This window comes from Rhinolophus sinicus, linkage group LG05 (genome assembly GCF_036562045.2).
Source record: "Rhinolophus sinicus isolate RSC01 linkage group LG05, ASM3656204v1, whole genome shotgun sequence".
In the NCBI taxonomy this organism is placed as follows: Eukaryota; Metazoa; Chordata; class Mammalia; order Chiroptera; family Rhinolophidae; genus Rhinolophus; species Rhinolophus sinicus.
Window position 1 is genome coordinate 98,969,451 of NC_133755.1, and position 21,689 is coordinate 98,991,139.

General features: G+C 41.3%; 1 protein-coding gene across 1 annotated transcript in view; it reads left to right on the forward strand.

Annotated features, from left to right (window-relative positions):
* LRRC1 (leucine rich repeat containing 1) overlaps window positions 1-21,689 on the forward strand; it is a 113,995-nt gene that overhangs the window by 81,152 nt on the left and 11,154 nt on the right. Inside the window, exons 5-11 of the mRNA XM_019734770.2 lie at window positions 3,103-3,159; window positions 3,438-3,501; window positions 3,896-3,970; window positions 6,442-6,586; window positions 9,060-9,178; window positions 10,685-10,768; window positions 20,702-20,817. Coding sequence (XP_019590329.1) covers window positions 3,103-3,159; window positions 3,438-3,501; window positions 3,896-3,970; window positions 6,442-6,586; window positions 9,060-9,178; window positions 10,685-10,768; window positions 20,702-20,817 — 660 coding nt within the window. The remainder of the gene's footprint in view (window positions 1-3,102; window positions 3,160-3,437; window positions 3,502-3,895; window positions 3,971-6,441; window positions 6,587-9,059; window positions 9,179-10,684; window positions 10,769-20,701; window positions 20,818-21,689) is intronic.

A 21,689-nucleotide genomic window follows, 5' to 3' on the forward strand; every position in this document is an offset into this window, starting at 1 on the left:
AAAAATAAGAAATGAGACAAAAATCTGTTATGTGAGGGAAACAAAGTACCAGACGTGTATTGGGTGCTACCGTTCATGTGAAGAAGAGAAGGAGAAGACTGTATATTCATATTTGCTTGTCTTTGCATGAAAGAAAACTCTGGAAAAATGCAAAAGTAGCTAACAAAAAAGGTGACTTCCCATAAGAAGGGTCTCGATGTTAGGAAACCAGATAGATGAGGGACACAGGTGGGAGGAAAACTTATTAATGAATACTTTATTGTACATATATATTAATGTATTATCTATTTACAAAGTTGACTTAAGAGTGAGAGACCACAGAAGATAGTGATTAAAAATGCAGATTCCTTAGTGAATCTGCCACCTACCTACCAATTGTGTGAGACCTTGTTCAGGTTCCCTCAGTGTGCGTTAGTTTTCTCATCCATAAAGTTACTTCTTAGAAAGCACTTACAACAATATGTCATTATTAGTAGTAGGAATATTAAAGATTAGTAATTCTCAGGTTGCATGTCAAGTGTCTAATTTTTGCCACATTCGAATGTAAAGGTATTAGAAATACCCGATACTTTTCTTTTGTCCTTATGATAGCATATTTTAACTGAAGTGGCTGATAAATGCATGGGAAGCTTGGATTTCCTTGTTTTTCTTAGCCTAATGTTAAGAGCCTGGCCTCTGAAGTAGACAGAAATGGGTTCATAATCCCCTCACTCCAGCACTTCTCAGCACTGTGTTCTTTGTTAGGTGCTATGATAGATGCAATGATGTTTGTGTTGAGTTGAATAGGTTACTTTGAAGGGGAAGGCACGGCCCTGAAGTCTTGAGTGAAGATACTATATTCTGAAAGACGAGGAAGGGAAATCATTCATTCATTCATTCACTTTTGTATTAATGTCGCTGGTTTAATCTGCATTCAGGCAGATCCTGTTGTCCATCCGCTGTTACTAGAACAGACGGGAGAGGCACATTCTGGAGCAGGCTGTAGGGTTCTGCACTTGGCCTGGAATTATCCAAGGCGAGCCACTGCTGAGAACCAAAGCCACAGTTTCATTCTAGAATCAGTTGATGATCCTCTGCACTTAGAACGACTAGTCCAGGTGACACCCTGAGGTTTGGGCTCCTATGGGAGCTGGGAGTCTGTAGTAGTCAAAGCTCTGTCTTTCCTTTCTGTTCCTAGTTGTCCCATCAGTCACCAGCTATGGACAACGTGTGGTTAGTTACAAGTTGGTTGATGATCCTCTGCACTGAGAACGACTAGTTCTTAGCTCTCGTTTCTGAGTCAGGCAGGTGGCCTTGGGCACGGCCGCAGCCCTTGGGAACACCAAGACCTGCTTGGTAACGTGCATTTGACGAGGCCCAGCACGTCAAGTTTTTGAAACAAAGCAGGGCTTTCTCTCCTTTTATTAGAGGATGTCTTTTGTGTGTCAACCTAGGTGCAAAAGCAATGGAATGTTGCACAGATAAAACGACAGTTCTGTCAGTGATTTTTAAACTAGAAATGTGAACGTTAGAAACTAGAAATGATTACCGCCTCCACAGTAAAATTGGCTAAGCGTTTGAAAACAAAGCCCTTTGTTTTGAAATCTTCTTTTTACAATTAGTTTTAAGATCTTACTTGTCACCCTTATTACTGATTGCTTTTGGAAGTAGATAGTGGGTGATGTCCTCACTAACATTGTTACTTCTTCTACGTAAACACTGGCCCAGAGAAAGTAGAACTGGATAGCTCCAGCTTCCCACCTGGTTACTCTTGGTTTCTGTGTTGTTTTTTTTGAGACTGTTGGCATTATACTCATAATTACGTATTAGAAGGGATTTTGATTTAGAAGAAAATACATTCCAAAGAGATTTATATGTTTGCTCTTGCTTTAATCATGAGAACTATTATTCAGTTTTCTACAATTGGAGGAGATACAGAAGATGTGCATTTCATAGTTTAATTAAAATACATTTTCAAGCAAACAGGCTTTCGGTATGTATATCCTAGTCATGCAAATCAAGCTTTCTTACATTCTCTAATGTTATAAAACCAGCTTTGTTAGTGCCCATGATTCTGACTTTCAGGTTGGCAGGAGAATAGAGGATTAAGGCAGATTAGAGCGTTGGGCTAATGTCTCACTCCTGAGTTCTCTGCGCTCGTACATGAAAATTCTCCAAATCTGGATGTTACTATGGTGACATTAGCAAAAGCTTGGGTTTTCGATTGGTTTCGAGCTTGGTACAGAGCCCGTTGGAGTAGCAGACGAATCAGGCATCTTCTGAATCAGTGTGTTGGGCCAGCTGATATCGCTTGGATGTTTTAGATTTCTGGTGGTGTGGAGTGGCCACTGCCTCTGAAGATTCAACCCAGATAATCAGTGTCTCTTCACGGTGCTACGAGTAGGCATGGATTACACCTGAGAGGCAGAGAATCTGCAGGGTAGAGCACCATTCTGGGGTTTCATAGAAGTAAAAGCAATGTTATTATTGTAGCCACCATGTATTGAATCAGTCTGGTCTTCCAGGCAGCACGTGAGGTGCGCTATTACATCATCCCTAATGCATTGCAATGGCAGTTATTTCCATAGCGCCGCTGCCACTTGCCCTCTGAGTTTATGGGCTTACGTAGAGCACTTGGGCTCTCTGGTGTGAGATGCCCACTACTTTCAGACAGGGAAGGTCTCTCGCTGATGTTTGGAAGAAGAACTCTGAGCTCCGGGAGATGAAAAGTGTTGCTGTTTTTCTGGGAACGGCACATTTTTGACATTCTAAAGTCTAGAAGCACATATTTGGCTTCTGTCTTGATCCCGAGAGTGGTTGTGTTTCAATGACTAGTGAGCTATTTTCACATGTCAAGCGTACAAGGTGTTTGAATGAGGGTGCCTTATAGTGACGCTACTACTCTTTTTATTTTAATATTAAAATTTGGGAGGTAGAGATTATATTGTTTTTAATGGGGGTGGTGATGATACATAGTCTTCACCCGGAAAATAACATACATGGTTTTACTAAGAGTTGCTACTTGTGGAGTGTGTTTTGGGAGTGGGGGGTGGGGGGTGGGGGAACGGGATAGGAAGAATCTCAGGAATTTTCCTTATACTTTTTTCTTTTGTTCATTTCTAGTCTTTATAACCTGGCTTCACTGGAACTGAGAGAGAATCTTCTTACGTATCTTCCTGAGTAAGTCTCTGGGGAAAATGAGGGGATTTTGTACTAAATGAATTTCTTGAAGCATTAAAAAAAATGTATTATGCTATAGTATTCTGTCAAAAAGTGATTCTGTGTCGTATAGAAAGCTTGGGAGACGCCAGCTTTCTCTTGATAGCCCATCCAATCAATGCAATATTTACTGCATAAAATCCAAATGAATCTTATTTTTGAGAATTAGTTTAAGTGAGGAACACCCACTTTGCTCAGCATTTCTAAGTACTAAGAGCTTTTTTTTTTTTAAAAAATAGCTCACTTACCCAGCTACGGAGACTAGAAGAACTTGATTTAGGAAACAATGAAATATATAATTTGGTAAGTCTATATTAAAGGGTGATTTGAATTTAACCTTTTCCTTAGTTATGATCACAAAATATTTGGGGGGAGCTCCGTGGGGATGCTTATAAACCAATATTTCCACATATATAGCTTGGCAACATTAAAGAATGTGCTACAGTTCACACGGGTTATGAATTATGATTCAGGGGCGAGAAGGGTCAGCACTAGAGATGATGGGCCTATGTGGAAACAACTGGCATTCTTGGAGAGTGCTGGGGTGATTTTAGGAAGGGGGGCTTGATGTTAGAGAAATACCCACAAACATCTCTGTGGTACCCAATAGTTAACTGTTGAAATAGGATTCTTTCTTTTTAGTGAAGACTAAAAATTGGATCTTTGTTACCATAACGTTATTTTTTTGTTGTTTTAGCCAGAATCAATCGGAGCTCTCTTACATCTAAAGGATCTCTGGTTGGATGGCAATCAGCTGTCAGAATTACCTCAGGTAAGTTGTTAATTTCGCAGTGTCTCCCCCAAAACATAAAACAACAGCCACTACCCTCATGTATTCCCTGCTTCTGCATGAAATTTTCAATAAAAGAGATCTTGAAAACCAAAGCACTGGTTGAAAAAGCACATTTGGAAAAATATGTTGAGCATTCCTCATGCTATAATGCCATAGAAAAACTGAAAGCCTCAACCCACAATTTCTAAAGATAGTAAATGTATCCTTTAGTTTCTGAAGTCTTCATCCTTGCTACCCGTGTGGGTTACTTCAAGCCCTGCAAATTGGTGAATTACCAGGACCCCTGATTCTGATGGTGCATATATTTCTGCCACTCTTTATGATGTGCCAGGTGCTTTGGGATAGTTTTGACCACATTTTCCCCTGTAATAATTGATGTAAAAGCAATGTTAAAAGTTTTTATTTAACATAAATTTTTAAAAAATTGCTTGTGGTTTAGCTGGAATGTGGTGGTGTTCAGGTCTTCCCTACTGTTACCAAGTAGGAGAACCATGTTCCAAATGAAATGGAGTCTTGTATAGACTTCTGAACACATAGTTGTCTTGTGGAGTCCCAGTGAGCAAGCCAGCCTTCTGGTTAGTTGAAAGAGAAACCTAAACAAGCAAACAAGCAAACAACCACAAGTGGGCATTTTCCTCTTATTTTGTTTTCCTCCAGCTATCATTGAATTTTATTCTTTGGTGTATCGCACAGCCGGTCTTTAAAGTCAGAATATATTTCATGATGGTCTAGGTGTTTGTGTTTTAAAGTAATTCAGGTGCTCTCTCCCCAGCTATGTGAACCAGTCGTGATGGGCTGTGCACTTCAGGTGCGGAATGCCATGTCAACACAGGGAAGTCTGCCACTGCGTTAGTGTTAAAGTGTTTTAGTAAAGTACTAAAGTAAAAATTTTATTGCTGTAGTGATAGCACTGGAATTTCCATGACATCGCTTACGACTGATGGAACTAAGGAACTAAGTTGAGTCTATTTCTAATTTGAGGTCTTGACTGCATTTAGGAAAAAGAAAGAACAGATCAACAACGTGTGGGTGAGGGTTTTATTAATACTTAGATTTCTCTAGAAAATTGGGAGAAATCCTGATTGAGAGAAGTCTAGTTACTTTGGGAGTCACAGGGTTGGGAAAAGATACCAGGAAGTTATCAGGAAAGTAATAAAGTATCAGCTATTATACATGAAAGGGAAGAGTATATGTGTGTGCAAATGTGCATAAATGATAATGTGCAAAATGCCACATCCTAAACACGAAGAAATTGAAACGCCAGTGATCGTGTTATAAATGGTTATTTAAACATCTCATTTGCTTCTCTTGTGTAAACTTCTATTAAATCAAGACTAAACACATCAGACAGTCTCAAATAATCAAAATTATTTTTCTTCCTTCATGAAAGAAAGGAAAGAATATAACAACATCGTTAAAAGGAATTAATGAAAAAGTAGAACATCCTGGGTCTGGCATGAAATTAGTAGAAATGTAGCCTGGTTTGCTACAGACTAGGAATACAGGAGTGGGGTCATTGGATGTATATTTGCAAGGAGATAAGCTGGAAAGAATAGATCAGATGAAATTAAATATAGATTGACGAATTTGTACTTATGTAGACATCAGGGAGCCATGAGACCTTTTTTTGAGTAGAAGAGGTGGTCTGATTACATGACTAGAACTAGCTCTGTTTCCAGGAGGGAAACATGGAAGCACAGTTTGTAGAACAGACTTAGTTAGAAAGAGACCAAGAGGCAGAACTAACAGTTCAGGTGAGAGGGTAATGAGAGAGTGAGAATTTAATGGGGTGGCAGTGGAATGGAAAAATGGAAGCAGTTATAATAGAGAAAATACGCATTTTGTGAATGGAAGGTAGCTTTTGAATAGACTGTTAGACTCATTGAGGTACTTGCCCCACTCCTGGAGAGACTGTTTTCCTTAAAAGCAGTGTGCTTCTCTTTTCTGTTGATGTTAAATGTGTCAGTGGGTCTTTGTGCTCCAGTTCTGCATTGATGTTTGTTGTACCTGTCACGGGAGATAAAAAGTAGATAGTTTCTTAACAGAGAAAATCTCTGGGTCATCCTGAAGTGTAAGCTGGTTACTAAGTGATTGGTTCCAGACTTGGAGAACTGGACTCCAGCCTCCTTCCTCCCCCCCCCCCCCTTTGTGTGACCTTAAAGTCATGTGTTGTATCTTGGTACCTATCTTTTCATCTGTGAAGGGAATGATTCCTGCCTGAAGTTGGAGGGCTTGGCATCCCTCCCAGCCCCATGTCTGAAATTCATGCAGCTTCCCGTTTTCATTGGAAGGGAGTGTGGAAATTTACTCCTGCTTTCACATGTGGATAAAAGCTGAGGAAACATCCTTAGGACTGCTTTGGGATTTGATTGTGAAATATCACTGTGACAAATTCCTCTGTACTATGGCAGGTTTAAGCATGAGTTTCTTTTTCTATGTCATTAATGTAGGAAATAGGAAATCTGAAGAACCTGCTGTGCTTAGATGTCTCTGAAAACAGGTTGGAAAGACTTCCTGAAGAAATCAGTGGCCTGACTTCATTAACGGATTTAGTCATTTCCCAGAATTTATTAGAAACAATTCCTGATGGCATTGGTAAGTACTGAAAACAACTAACTACTAAAGGTGCTGGCTTTTGTCCCCAGTGTTTGGAGGACACACTGATCCTTTGGCCACCACTGTCAGGTGCTGAGGAGGTGGCTCCAGTAGTCTCCTTGTTGTTTTTTTTTTTTAAGAAGGAAGGAAAGCAAAGAATATTCAATACAATTTAAGCTTCTCTATATGCAAGTATTTCTGTTGCACTGGTTTGGCAGCAATTATAGATATTATTACTTGTAAGTGTTGATTTATATCTACTTCATTCGCATCTTATGATTTTGGGAGGGATTAGCTCAGCTAACAGAATGTGTTTCAAGCATATGAGCGATCGCTAAGAAATTTCTAATGGAGCATCTTACGTAGTTTATGAGAAAGTAACTTTGACCTAATTGCATGACTTAGGGAAAGGCTGTTGAAGAGAGAATGGTATGCCGGAGTTGAGCCTTTTCCGGTACATTGAGAATAATCTTTTATGTTAACCATTCCGTCCTATTTCTGATTGTTTGCTTGTTTTAAAATTAGTCCAGGCATTTCCTTTACCATAAAGGAATTCAGTTCAGTTTGAGAAAATAAATGGAAACAGGGAAAGTAGCAGCAGATATGGACTAGCAGCTCCACCAGAGCAAAGCTGCTTGGAAGTCGTAAGAAACTATATGTAACTGTATGGTTGTCATAAGATTGCTGTCTTTGACCTTCATTTAACTTCTGTTCAAAATATCAAAGGAAGTTTTGCAAAGATTTTCAGTAGTTGGAGAAGCTCTATGACAGAGGACCACTTCCTTTCTGGTATTTGGTCAAGATGAAAGTGGTAACTGATCGTAGCAGCTCAGCAGGCGTATAGGCATTGCCTTTTGGTTAAGGCGGGTGGGAAAGTTGATGGGGAGTTTGACTGTAGGTGGAGAATCATATATGGCATCTGAAAGCAATTGTAGGAACTGGGGATGTTTTGTTGCATGGAATAGGAAGAAGTATGAGGCACGAGATGGCTGACTTCAAGCATTTGAAAGGCTGTCCCGGGAGAAGGAGAAGCAGAGTTACCGTGTTTCCCCGAAAATAAGGCCTAGCCAGACCATCAGCTCTAATGCGTATTTTGGAGCAAAACTCAATATAAGACCTGGTCTTACATTATATTGTATTGTATTATGTTATATAAGACCTGGTCTTATATTAAAATAAGACCAAGTATTATTATATTAATATTATATTACAGTATATTATATTACATTTATATTATGTTATATAAGACCGGGTCTTACATTACTTTTTGCTCCAAAAGATGTATTAGAGCTGATGGTCCAGCTAGGTCTTATTTTCGGGGAAACACTGTATTACATCTTCCAGTTTAAATGGGTGAAATGAAAGGATTTTAAATCTCAATTTGATTAAAGAAAGAGCTTTAAAAGAAATGTTTGTTACAAATCAGTCTGGGCTGCGTAGTAAAGAGATGAGTGTCCTGTCACTAGAAGTATTCCAGGGGAGGCTGCGAGACCACTTGCCAGTACCATTGTTAAGGAGACCTCTCTGCTGGGGAGGATGTGTCAGGTGTGCCGTTCAGCAAGGTGCAGAGAACGCGGCTCCTGCCGGTGAGGACGGTGGAAGCCCTCTGGCAACAGTGTTGGTAGGGTATTCATTATGCTAAATAAAGAGCTTATCAGCGGTGTGCTCTTCTCCTTTGCCCTGTGGGGCCACAGAAGGCAAATTAATCCTTTCAACATTTCCCTTTCTCCAGCTTTATGTCTCTTTTAAGGTAGAGGCTGCTTTCTGATATTACTGGGGAAAGTGGTGCTACCTGCCAGCCATTCTTAGTAGATACCAAAGGACATCTGCTCTCTGGCCTCAGTCTCCTGCGCTGTAGTTGAAAATGAGGATCTGAATGATTTAGGATTCCCTTCGTTCCCTGGGGACTCTCAGGAGGCTACAGTAAACCCATTCTTTTTTCCCCTGGCCGGAGAGCATCGCCAGTAAGTCCAGCCTTCCTGTCCGGAGTGAAATAGCCTTAGTCCTTAATGTGGCGTCTCAGATGACCGTCTTATGCTGCATATAGAGATACTTCACTAAGTCATTTCATTTATAGGTTATAGAATAAACTGCACTTCATTGTTTTTTGGTTTTAGTAAGGATGATTCTTGGAGTAACATGAAAGCCTCTCTCCTCGGGTCTCGAACCATCTCGTGTTTTTAAAGATCCATTAAGAGGCAGCTGTTTGTTTTTCTTTAAAATTTCTGGCTCGGATACGATATTTTTAGGTAGTGGCTTTTAAAACAATTTGCTTCTAATTGCTGACTGTTTTTGATGCTCTGAACAAATTATTTTAACTCTCAACTTGATCTAAATGAGAATGATAGTTTCATAATATGAAAAGCTGGGTGAGGGGAAAATGAATAACTATTTAAAACAAAAAAGACAGGAAATAGCAAGTGATGATTAGGAAAACAGTTATAACTAATGAGTTTAAATAATGCTTTTACAGGAAAATTAAAGAAACTGTCAATCTTGAAGGTGGATCAGAACAGACTAACACAGTTGCCTGAAACAGTCGGGGACTGTGAAAGCCTCACTGAATTAGTTCTTACAGAAAACCGGCTCCTGGTGAGTGTGGCTGACATTCCAATGGCTATTTATAGTGTGGTTTCTATATTATAAAGACCTATTAGGGTCGGTTCTACTTATTTGTAATTTGAGTGGACTAAATGGAAATTTCCTTATGCTACACCTGAAAAAGGGATGCACGAAGCACATACATGGCATAAAGATGGTCATTTTTTTAACCTGCTTAAGTGAAGACAGTGGTGTAGTAGAAGTTCCCCTGTTGGAACGTGTACGCCACGCACGGTACTGACGTGACAGGGAAGGAACCGACACATCACGGACGCGTCACGGGCTCCCCAGTGAGGTGTAGGGAAAAGCCAGTGTCGGTGGGTATGCGGATACTTCTGCCATGGTGTCCAACGACCGCCCGCGGAAACGCTGTTCTCTCTGGGTTCCTTGAGCAAATGGGAAGCGTGGGAGAGAAAAGGAAGAGATGGTGGTTGGTCAGGGAAAGCCTTGGTGGGACTGGGGGGAGGAACGTCTTTCGGGAGAAGCCAGAGCGTGATATCTGCTGGGCTTTGATCTATGATCTCAGCCCATCCTAGAAATTGGGGTGGAGGTGACTGCAGGCACCCAGCAGGGTCCAGGCTGCCCGTCCTACTGAGGGCAGCGTCCTTGGCATGGTGGGTCAGCCCGGGGACAGCAACCCTTAGCCGCCTTCTCACTTCCTGCTGCCACCTCTGCTCTCATCAGTCCTTAAGTTGTCCCTTCCTCTTCTCCTTTCTCTCCTGGTTGCCACTATTTTTTCTTCAGTTTACTTTCCTACCTTTCTCTTTTCTTTTTGCTATCTTCGTTTTGTCATTTGATTTTTTTACCCTACTTTTACTTCTCCTTGTTCCTCTTTCTTTCCTTTTCTCCTTTCTTTATAAAAAGAGTAAGTAATGCTCTTCAGGCGAAAAGAGCAGAGGAAGACAGCAAGCGCTGAACAAAGATGCAGAGTTGGTGAAGGAGCCCGCAGCCGCTCTCCTCTGTCAGTGCAGGCCAACTCCACACGATCCGCCCTGCTTTGTGGTTTTAGGCTTAAAAACAGCAATCATAACAATTTAAAAAATAACACTCACCCTCGAATTCCATGAGAGTGTTGAAGACCCCCCCATGTGTGCCCAGGCCTGGTTCTGGTTTGGTCCTGGGCTCCCCGCACCAGCCTCCGCCATCACAGCTCTGATGCCCTGCCCAGCACTCTGGCTTCCACCGTCATCTACGGCTGCCATCTCAGTGTGGTTTCTCGCAGGTGCAGGCCGGGAAGGGATAAGGGTCTTTAAATTCTCACTTTCTGGTATTGAAGAGCCTTCATTACCTCTTTATGAGGTGTTTCTCTGTTCCCAAGAAAAATGCAAAATATTCAATTCCACATTCCCCAAATGAGCTTTACAAATACGTGATATTCAAGAAGAACTATTACTTCCGTTACTCGGTGAGATTGTTCTTTAAGTCTTTGAAAAGATCTGTTTTTACTGTGAGCCATGTTAAAAATATGTGTTAATAATAAAAATGTTATTTTAACAGACCTTACCTAAGAGCATTGGAAAGCTTAAGAAATTGAGCAACTTGAATGCAGACAGAAATAAATTAATGTCTTTACCAAAAGAGGTATGTGCTTTTAAAAAATAATAAAATAATAATCGTAAAGAATTAATAATACACAAGGTATCAAAACTGTCAAATACTTTTAAAAGGCTTATGTGGTGCTTTTTAAAGGTATGAACTCTCATCCGTGACGGTAGAGCTGGTTGGAGGAATTATATCAAAGAATAATCATCAGTAACATTAAAGAGAGTAGGTGGGTCTCTTTCTTTTAAGAGACAGATTGATGTTTCGGCCTTGACCTACAGAAAATGGTGACACCATTGACAGAAATGGGTGATTTGGGAGTTTGGCAGAGAAAGTGGAAGACTGGGGGTTTGACTGAGTTTAATGTGAAGTTAAACTGCCTCATAAGCCATTGAAATTATAAAATAGATCTTGATGCAACCCTGTTCCTGGGCAGAGACTGCCTGGGCAGCGCTCACATCCGGGAGAGTGAATGAAGTCTTCACAAACGCACTCACATGGAGGAGGGCAGAGGGAAGCTACAGCCAGATCCAGTTTTTATGTGTCCGTGCTTCAAGTGGGAGAGAAGATAGTCATAGCCCATGGTGGAGAGTAGCTGCCTGGCTTAGAGACATTTGCCTTCTGGCAGGGAAGTGAAAATGCAGAGAATGAGAAGGACGCCCCCAGCAGATCAAACCAGGAGGCAGCTAGGGTGCTGTTTATAATGAAGCTGTTTGGAACTAGGAGACCTGGATTGGAGATGGGTAGTATTGAGCTTGAGTTTTTTATTAGCAGTCTAGCCTAAAACTAAGTTTAAGCCACTTTTTTCCCTTCATCCAGTGTCGGTGAGTCCGCTCCCCTTTGTCAGGGCATCACATTAAAAAGTATGGTATTGTGTGGTCTGATCCCTAGCCAGGTGCTGTTTCCTTCGAATTTCTCTGTTTTCACCCGTTCCACCATCTGTCTTGGAATAATTTCAAAGCTGCCATCCAAACAGCCAGAACGTGAGGGGTTCTTGTTTTCCTAGGGTACTTCTCAGGGTGTCCGAACTTGGCCCAGTTTCTTCTTTCCGTTCCTGATCTTGGTTCTCTGGTCTCCCTGCCCCTGTCTGCTCCCCGGGTAAGATGGCCAGGCCTCCTGAGTAGAAGTGGGAGGTATTTCTTACTGTGTGACCATGTTCTGATGCATCCTTAATCTGAACACTGGCACTGAAATAAAACTGTTCCAACAGAAAGTGTACCTCTCAGCTTAACTGGGACACAACTAAGAGATCCTGCTAATCAAAACATTTTGGCTCCAGTCTCTAAGGGATAAAACAAAACACAGAGCTAAACAGTATTCTGAACATTAGTTTTACTCTTGTTGAATAGCACATGCGGATGGGTAATCGACTGGACACATAACCACAGGTACCGAGAAGGAGTAAAGGTTCATCACTTTCTTGCTCAATGCCTTGTCCTGTACTAGGGTGTTTTCACGTATGTTACCTCGTTGAATCCTCACAACAGCTTTGGAGGTCGCGAGGATTTCCGCATTTCGCATATGAGGAAACTGAGGCCAGTGAGAAGCTTTCCTTGCCAGGACTCACACAGGAGCTGGGCGTGGGTGGGACTGGGCTGCAAAGATGTATCTCCCAATAGCCATCTCACTGCCCTTGGCATTGGCCAGTAACAGCTTGGCCACTCAGCTGATACAGATTCCGCCCGACATTTTCATCTGTGTGACCTTGAAGTACAGCAGGACCTTGATTTGGTAAAGAAAGGTCAAATTATCTTTTAATTTGGACATTTTAGAAAATTAATACATTTTAGGACTATTTTCAAGGTAAATGCCGAAGAGAACCCTTTTAAGTGTAATGGTAGTCCCCAGTTTCACCACCCACTCCCAACTTTTCTCTCCCTCTTTTGATTCTTTCAAAGGAACACATTCTAGACAGGGACATTAGAATTTTATTTTCGTAAAACTATCACCATCATTTTAGCATCAGTCCTGTTTCACGCTAAGAGAATGAAACTTGTTCTCCATGTATCTTTCATGAGGGGTATACCTAGTGTGTGCTGTGTGTCTGCATAAATTATTAGAAACAGCTTTTCGTGATTTGACAAGTGAAAGTATTGTGAAAACATTTCCAGCTTCAAAGCATTTCAGTTGTCACGTTTTGTCCATTTTCTGAGAATTTCTGATTGGTTTTCTGGCATCGAGAGTTTGGTAAAGGAATAAAGTCTGTGCCTGTCCCTGATAAAGCAGACACTGTTTAGGCTTTTAAGGACCTGGATCTTTTCTAGCACACCTTCCCTCCTGCTCACACACACTCAACTTCCAGACTAGGAAATGCACTGAGCACATGTCCCCAATTCTGTTGCGGGTCACAGCTTGGTAACCCAGCAGAAATGGTTGAGTGCTTGCCTCTGACCATCAGGGCGGAGCTGCCAAGCCACTGAGGGCCTCCTGACCTCGAATTGCGTCATGTTGGTTTGGGCAGCACTGTCATACCATGGATCCTCTGTGCAGTGGGCATGGTAGGGCCCTGTGTGTGTGTGTGTGTGTGTGTGTGTGTGTGTGTGTGTGTAGGGGAGGCTTAAGCCCAGGGACTGTGTGTGTGTGTGTGTGTGTGTGTGTAGGGGAGGCTTATGCCCAGGGACCATATGTGTGTGTACTTGCTCAGCCTCCAAGCTTGATACCATTTGATCAAATCCTGCACTTTCCTGATTGGAGTCTTTTCTTTCAAAACTTTATTATTTTCTCTTGAACAGTTAAGTTGCATGCATGACATAGCTAAACAGAAGTGCTGACCAATTCAATTTATATGCCCAAAATCCATAGTTGTATCAATTGCCATTGGTCTGGTGTGCTGTGTAGTTCTTCCTATCTTTTGTCTTTGTTTTTGTTTTTAATTTGAGAGTACTGTATAGTGTCAGTTTTATAGCACAGCTTCTTAGTCTATAGCAGCATTTATTTACATTTTTTCCCCCAAGTTGTTGAGGGGAAAATGTTTGTACTCTGTAGGTCACGATAATAGATTCTGTGTGTTTTGTGGTGTTATTAGTAGTAAACATTTGCAAATCAACGAATGTCTCTTGTTTTCTTAATTGTTAGCTGCTTGGAAATTTAGCAAAGTCAGGTAAACTTGTTATCTTGTAAGTATTGTTCAGACCACAGTTGCATCTCTAACTTCCATTTGCTTCGTAAATGCATGAAGATTCAAACCGGCTGACTGCTTTGTGTGTGCTTCATTGTAAAATATTGGACATTTTCCTCTAAACTCAGTTTGTTTGTCTTTTAAATGACTGCATGGCCTGGAACCTTATTTTGTTACGTGTTTGTCAGATTTGTTCAGATTATTCTCTGTCAAAAGAATGCTTTTCTGTGAATTACATTTTAAGTTTCAGAAACTCTGAAAGGCATAACTTGGCAGCTCATCTGTCTTTTCTAAATTCTAGTTTGTTGGCACGATTCTGTCTCTAACGGAAAGGCTAGATTTGCTTTATTTGCTACATGTGGCATGCTTCTGATTTTTCAAACAACTCACTTGTATCTTTTATTTCTCGTCCTGTTGCTTAAGTATGTATGCTTGTGGGAAAAGGAGGCTCCCTAAAAATCTCATATTTTTTGTGGAGGGAAGAATTAAGGAGAAGAAACTGTGTTGTAGTGTGACTTGTGGATAGACAGGGAGCTATTATATATATGATCGTGGGTACGAGGAAAGACAGCCAGTGACTTCATAATGTTCTCCGGACAAAAGTTAGGTTTAAACAATCTGGACCCTAACAGGTTTCTGGCTGGAAGAAACTGAGCATATTTCCAAGTTTAGACTCCAGTTTTTTGTCTCCATTAAGTCAAAATGAAAGGGACCCTAACTACATCACAACTCTCCACTCAAATGAGACAAGATAGGTTTTGCAGACCGTTTATCAAGGCTTTTTTTAATCAGGCAATCTGTAAACATTAATGACCTGTAAATATTTTTGTGATATTCAGAAATGTCTGCGGTGGTTGAATATTCATTTTGTGGATAGCTTTTTACCTTCTTATTATTAACAATTTAAAATTATTTTAGTGTGAGTTTCTATCACATTATGAATGAATTATTGATAAATAAAAGAGATAATATAAGTTAAAACCTAAATATACGAGAACAAAATATAGCTGGCTGTTGGATTTCAAGATGGAGAAGGCATTCCTAGGGCATAGAAGAGGAAATAAGTCATAAAAGAAACAGTTGATGGATTTGTCTATATGGAAATTAGATTTTTGATCTTTAAGAAGGTGAAGACAGCCTGAGGGCATGGGGACATTTGCAATATTACAAATGAAGGGAGTCTCTCCTTACTCTGTTTGAAATACTTTCACATCATTGAGAAAAAGATTGTTCCTACTATAGAAAAGTAGACAAAAGTAAAAGCAAAGAACCCCCTACAAGAACCAGTAAGTGATTCACAGAAGAAAAATAGAAATGGCTATAAGTATGAAAAAATTTTAGCCCCATCAGTATTCATAGAAATGTTAACGAAAGCATTTTGATCTATCAAATTTTCAAGATTAAAAAAAAATAATAATGGTACTAAATTTTGGCAAGGGTGCAAGGAAGTGCAGATTAGCATGGAAGTATAAATTATTATGGCTTCTGGGGTAGAGAAGATGATATTATTAAAAATTTGAAAAATGTGCATGCCCTTTGATTCTGCAGTTCCACTTCTAGGACTTTTATCCTAAGAAAACAATTACGGACACCCACTAAGAAGGATGTACAGGAATATTTCTCACAGCAGATATAGGACCAGCTAACAAGTTCCAGGCAACGTGCCAAGCAGTACAGGGGCTGCTAGCACGTGCCAGGCACTGTTCACTTTCATGCCTATTCTCACCTAATTTCCACCACAGTTCTGTGAGATGTAGGCAAATCATTATCAACATCTAACAGATTGTGGAACTAAGGCAGAGGGGTTAAGTAACTTGTCTAAGATCACACAGCAAGAAATGGCAGAACTAACAGTGTCTAATATGGGTAATTTGTTCAGTAATCTGTGATACTCTGTAGAACAAAATAATTCTATGGCCAATAACAATCCTTTTAGAAATATAATGATGTGGGAAAACGTGCTTGCTGTCATATGTAAGCACAGGTGCTAAAAATCAGAGTGTGGGCCCTAATTTTGTCGAAGCGTGTATGTATCATCACAGGTGCGTGGTGAGAATCCTGAACGATTGTACCTCAAAATGTTAAATACTGATGTTCCTTGGTGGTAGAAGATTTGGCTTGAGTTATTTTCTCATTGTTCTTTAGTGTGTGTGTGTGTGTGTGTGTGTGTGTGTGTGTGTGTATAAATGGTTTTTATTTTCCAGTCAACATAAGTTACTTTTGTACAGTTAGAAAAGAAGAATGCCGTAGCTATTATTGGATATTTTGATGTCAGTCAGTGGCCCAACAATTCAGGGCGTCCCAAAGCCACATGATTTCCAAAATATTTGTGAAGTAGGGAACATTTGAATAATATGCCACAGATGATGCTGGAAAAGGCAAAAAATAGTCTTTGGTTTCTAAAATTACACATCATAGAGGGTGGCCCATTAGCTCAGTTGGTTAGAGAGTGGTGCTGGTAGCACCAAGGTTGCTGGTTCGATTCCCACATGGGCCACTGTGAGCTGCGCTCTCCTTAAAAAAATAAAAAAATAAATTTATAAAATTATACATCATATTATTTCTGTTCAAATTGTATTTTGACCAGATTTTGCTTATCGTACATTTTGCTTTTTGTCAACGACGTGTGTTCAGTTCTATTACAGTATCGAAAGGAAGATACTGAAAGCAAATCCAAGAGCCTTTATACTTAGGACAGGAATTCACAAAGAGGAATATAGGCAAAGAAAGGTAGGATTTCTCTTTGAGTCACTGAATCTGTCTGATTATCTCTTCGAGGGTAATGTAACCTGCAGGCAATTAATACTTAGCGGAAGTTGACCTTGGTAAACGTTTTCTTAATGGTCTACAGGTCCCATCTCCTTGAGATGGATTAGATCAGGGGTGTCCAAACTTTTTTCAACATTTTTCACCAAGGGCCGTATGCCATAAAATACACAAACAGCTGGGCCACTCACGCAGGCGAAGTATGTATTGCCTCACCTGGTTTATTTAAGTAAACTAAATATATTTTTGGAATTTGCTGTGGGCCAATTAACAATGGATTGCAGACCTCAGTTGGCCCGCCCGGCGGCAGTTTTGACACCCCTGGATTAGATAGATCAGTGCCAAACGGGCAAGGACAGTCTCATCTTAAGAGACACAAGACAGCTCAACAAGGTTATGCACTTATATTCTGGAATTCTCAGAGGCTCCAAGTCCAATCCCTTGTGTTCTGGGAAGGTGCTATTATGTACTTTTAGAGAGGGTTAAAAATATCACAGCTTCCTACCTTACTGGTCCTAAGTATTTAAACAGTGACTCTGCTTTCGGGAATTTCTGACTGATAGAGACATTTTATCCTGATGGCCACTAAACAACCTGGAAACTCTGCTTCCTGAACCCAAAAGAGAAAGCAAAAATCCACATGAATGATACACATAATACAATACTCAACTCATGTCAGTTCTTCACTGGTATAAACACAAAATGTCACCGTGATACATGGTCAGGGAGACAGTTTTTTAAGAAGTTCGGTGGGGTTCGGGGAGGAGCGCCAGGATCAGCGTAGGAGGCACCGAGTGCTGACGGAACTTTTCATTTCGATAAAATGAAAACAATAACGGCCACATCTACGTGGCAGCAGCAGCTGACAGGTTCTGTGATAGATGCTAAATTATATCTGTGGTTTCATTGAATTTAATATTTATTGTCACTTTGGGGTAAAGTAATACATGAAATAAACCCACAAACCGTATGACCGAGCCTGCATTCTCCCCCGTCTGTGTGATCTCAAAAGCGGGCGCTCCCTCCATCGCACCCCCTTCCTCTCCGACGTCTATGAAGAACTGTATCTTTTGAGTTACGTTTTTGAATGCTTAAGAATCTTTTCTAAAAGCCGAAGTTTCGGTTCATCCCTTCCTGGCTGATGTGGAAAGCAGGCTCTGTTTGTGTGAATGTCGGCCTGGGACAGCGTGTGCCCCTGACAGGTGACGAAGGCGTGCCTAGTGCTGCAGCAACACACGCTCAGTGTTTTCCAAAACCCATAGACAACAGCGAGCAGGAGGTTGCTCTGCCTGCTGTGACAGCCCAGACGCCTCAGTGGCTCTCCAGTACCATTGCTCCCCACCCCTTGACCTTGCACATGGGTGTGAGATTGGAGTGGGAAAGGAAAAAAAGACAAAATGTATATCAAGGAGACTGTGAACACAGTAGACAAGTCACACACTCCATTGGGAGTTCACCTTACTTCTCCCAAAAGACTTCAAGGATGTTCACTTGTCCAGAACTTTTATTGCTCCTGCAACTTCTCGAGCCCTCTCTGATGTAGTGCAATTCCTTCATTAATTGGCTCTTGTGACTATATAGTGCATGCACATGATACGGATTGAAAGTGTTCACACGGTGTGGCAGCAGTAGGGCCCCCAAAACAGATATCCTCCAGGTGGCTGGGGCAGCGGGCAGCTTCATGGCGCAGTGCCCCAAATCACGATTCAGTCTTGGCTGTCGACACCTTCCAGGGGCCTCTTGTCCCATCAGGAGGGTCACGTATGTGAATAACTGATGTGATCTGCTTTGCCTCCCGGAGAGGGATGGCGGGGTTGGGGGCTGGGGGGGCACGCTCAGCCGTGTGCTGATGTGGAAGGCCTCCCGCATGGCTCGCAGGCACCACGGAACCCAGACCCCAGTGTAGACACCCCGCCACATGGGGTGGGGGGGCATCGCCTCCATGAGACTGGGTATTCCTTGTCCTGAGTTGGTCTTTGTTGGGATCATTTAAATGTATTAGAGAGAATCGAATCAAGTTGATCTTCAGAAGGTCCAGGATTTTGATTTCTTTCCTTCAGTGATATTCCCGGGCATCTGACTAAAACTGATGATTGTCCTCGCCAAAGGCAGCATGACTGCCTTTTCCCACAAAAGAGCCTGTCTCACATCTTTATAGAACCTAAGAGAGGCCACTCTAGTGATTCTTACTGGGAGAAAAAGAACAGTTTTGTGGTCTCCTTTGCTACACATAGATGCAGGTAATAACTTGAAGTAGCAATCTTTTAGCAGTAAGTACATAAATATAAGTGTATAAACATACCTAAGTGAGAAATGTTGGTCGGTAGATAGCCTACAGGTGAGTAGACAGGATGGGTACTGTACTTGCCAAGTACCCTGATTGTATGTAAATGTACAAATTAAACAGTGGCTCAGTCAAAGATCTGTCAGAAGATTTGTAGAGACCATAATTAGTAAAGAAGTGCAGAGAGCAATGTATCAGGATGGATCATGGGGTCTGGAAAGGCTTTATGGCGTCCAGGACGTTTAGCTAAGGTTGGATGATTGGTAAGATTTAGAAAGACAAAAGGAAGAAGGGCATTTACTTCTACAAGAAACAGTTGAACCAAAAACAGAAGCTATGTCTTAGAGGATAGTGCATAAACCGGTTTTCCTGGGATGGGAAATGTGAATACTGAGAAGTAAAGGGGACATCTTTTTATATGTCTGGGTGTTTTCCAGGTGACCAGAGACCATTGTTAGTCCATGTTTCCTTACATATGTTTATTTTTCTTTTACATCCATTATGGTTAAATACTGTGGTTACAAATACTATTTCAAAAATCTTCATATGAACTCCAAAGGGAAGACATAAGGTTGTTCATAAAGGTAATTATGTAGCAATTCCATAAATATGCAGTCTGCGTTTTAAGATATACATATACCAAACACATACATAAGTAGAAAAGGGCAGAAGACATGAGATTCCTGTTCAGACATCATTGAAGATTCAAGCCTTTTGCCCCTCCTCAAGTAGAGAAGGCTCTGGAGTATTTTTCCATGCGTCAGAGAGACATCAATAGGTTCCTTCATGAGCCTTTTCTAGCAATCAGGGTTAGTCAGGCCAGGAAGAATGTGGTACTGTATGGCGTCTGCAGAATGTTGTGTCTGGGATCCAGTTAGGTTTTCACCCCCTGGGGCAGCTTTCCTGACTGGAGAAACCACAACTGATTTGTTCGAGAATCATTGAATTTTTTTGTGTTTATGTTCTTTGTTGAAGAGCAGACTTACACAAAGGCCAATTACCTTTGAATTGCTTGTTGTTGTTGTTTTTAAAAAGGGAAATAATCAAATTTGGTGTGGATGTAGGTATTAACATATGCTTTTACCAGCAGGTCATAGCTGAGGAGATTAATGTATGTGTTTACCAAGTGTTTACCAAATTCACTCTTGGCTGAGATGTTGATTGTTTTTCTTTTGTTCCATTGGTCAAAGGAAAATGAATTTACCAAATTAAGTTGTGAATGAAAGCTACTAAAAAATGTTTGGTAGAAATTAATGTACTGTATCATCTGTCCCTTCCCCTTTTTTATTTATAAATTGGAACACTGAGAACACTGAACTTAATGTAATGTGCGTGTGTGTGTGTGTGTGTGTGTGTGTGTGAGAGAGAGAGAGAGAGAGAGAGAGAGAGAGAGAGAGATTTGGCCTAACTTTTGAAACCTGGAATTCTGAAACTGCCTTATTACCAAATATATTTGTCTGGACCTGTGTAGCTTGGTTAACATATTTAAAAGATGTAGTTGCATTAGATGGCAGTGGAAAATTATTCCTTTCCAGAATGCAATTTTTAAACTGTATTGTTTATTTTCTTGATTTAATTGAGAACATGTGTGTTTAGTGTTTTGTAGCGATTTTAATGAGCATATTGGACTACTCAGTGTTTTGTACGATTTAAATTAATCGTAGTTGGTCATCAGTGAGACTTAAAATCATGTGGTATAATTTTATGCATTCTTTTCATGCCATTTGATAAATAGGGTACTCCAGTCCCACCCCAATCTCTCCAAAAAACTTGGAAAAAAGATGTATTTTCTTTCCAATTACAGATTGGCGGGTGCTGCAGCCTCACTGTATTCTGCGTGCGTGACAATAGACTAACTCGGATACCTGCCGAGATGTCGCAGGCGACAGAGCTCCATGTCCTGGATGTGGCAGGGAACAGGTAAGCATGACCTGGTTTGCTTTGCTTGAGAGAAAGAAACGAATGTCCATGTGACTTTACCAAGCATCTTTGTCGTCTTGCCTCGCTCCATCCTACAGAATATATACCGATTAGTCAAATGACCCAGGCCCCAGGAAGTGTTTAGTCTAGGTGCTGGCGTGGCTGAGCCCAAAGGAGTAGAGAAGGTCAGGGACAGCTCGAGCGTAGGCTACGTTACAGTTTAGGTGGACGCTTCTGTAGTACAGTGAGCAGTAGCGCAGTGATGGAAGGGAAGGACCACTGCCTGAGAACTGGGAGACATAGGTTTCACCTCAACTTTTTTTTTTTTAATTTTATTGGGGAATGTTGGGGGAACAGTATGTTTCTCCAGGGCCCATCAGCTCCAAGTCGTTGTCCTTCAATCTAGGTGTGGAGGGCGCAGCTCAGCTCCAAGTCCAGTCACCATTTTTAGTCTTTAGTTGCAGGGGGCTCAGCCCACCATCCCATGCGGTAATTGAACCAGCAACCTTGTTGTTGAGAGCTTGTGCTCTTAACCACCTGAGCCATCCGGCCGCCCCTCCAGCAGCTCAGTGGCAGCTCGTTGTCTTCAACCTAGTTGTGGAGGGCGCAGCTCACTGGCCCATGTGGGGAATCGAGCCAGCAACCTTGCTGTTCAGAGCTCACGCTCTAACCAACTGAGCCGTCCGGCTGCCCCGTACCTCAATTTTTATAACTAGCTTTTGTAAGTCATCGTGGACTTCACAGTTTCCTTCTCTGAAAAATGAGGTTGAATGAGCTTGAACCAGATTTGAACCAGGGTCTTGATATGCTCTGCTGGTGACTCTGAACCCTCTGAAATTGTAAACCCTCTAAAGATTGTATTCAGGGATACT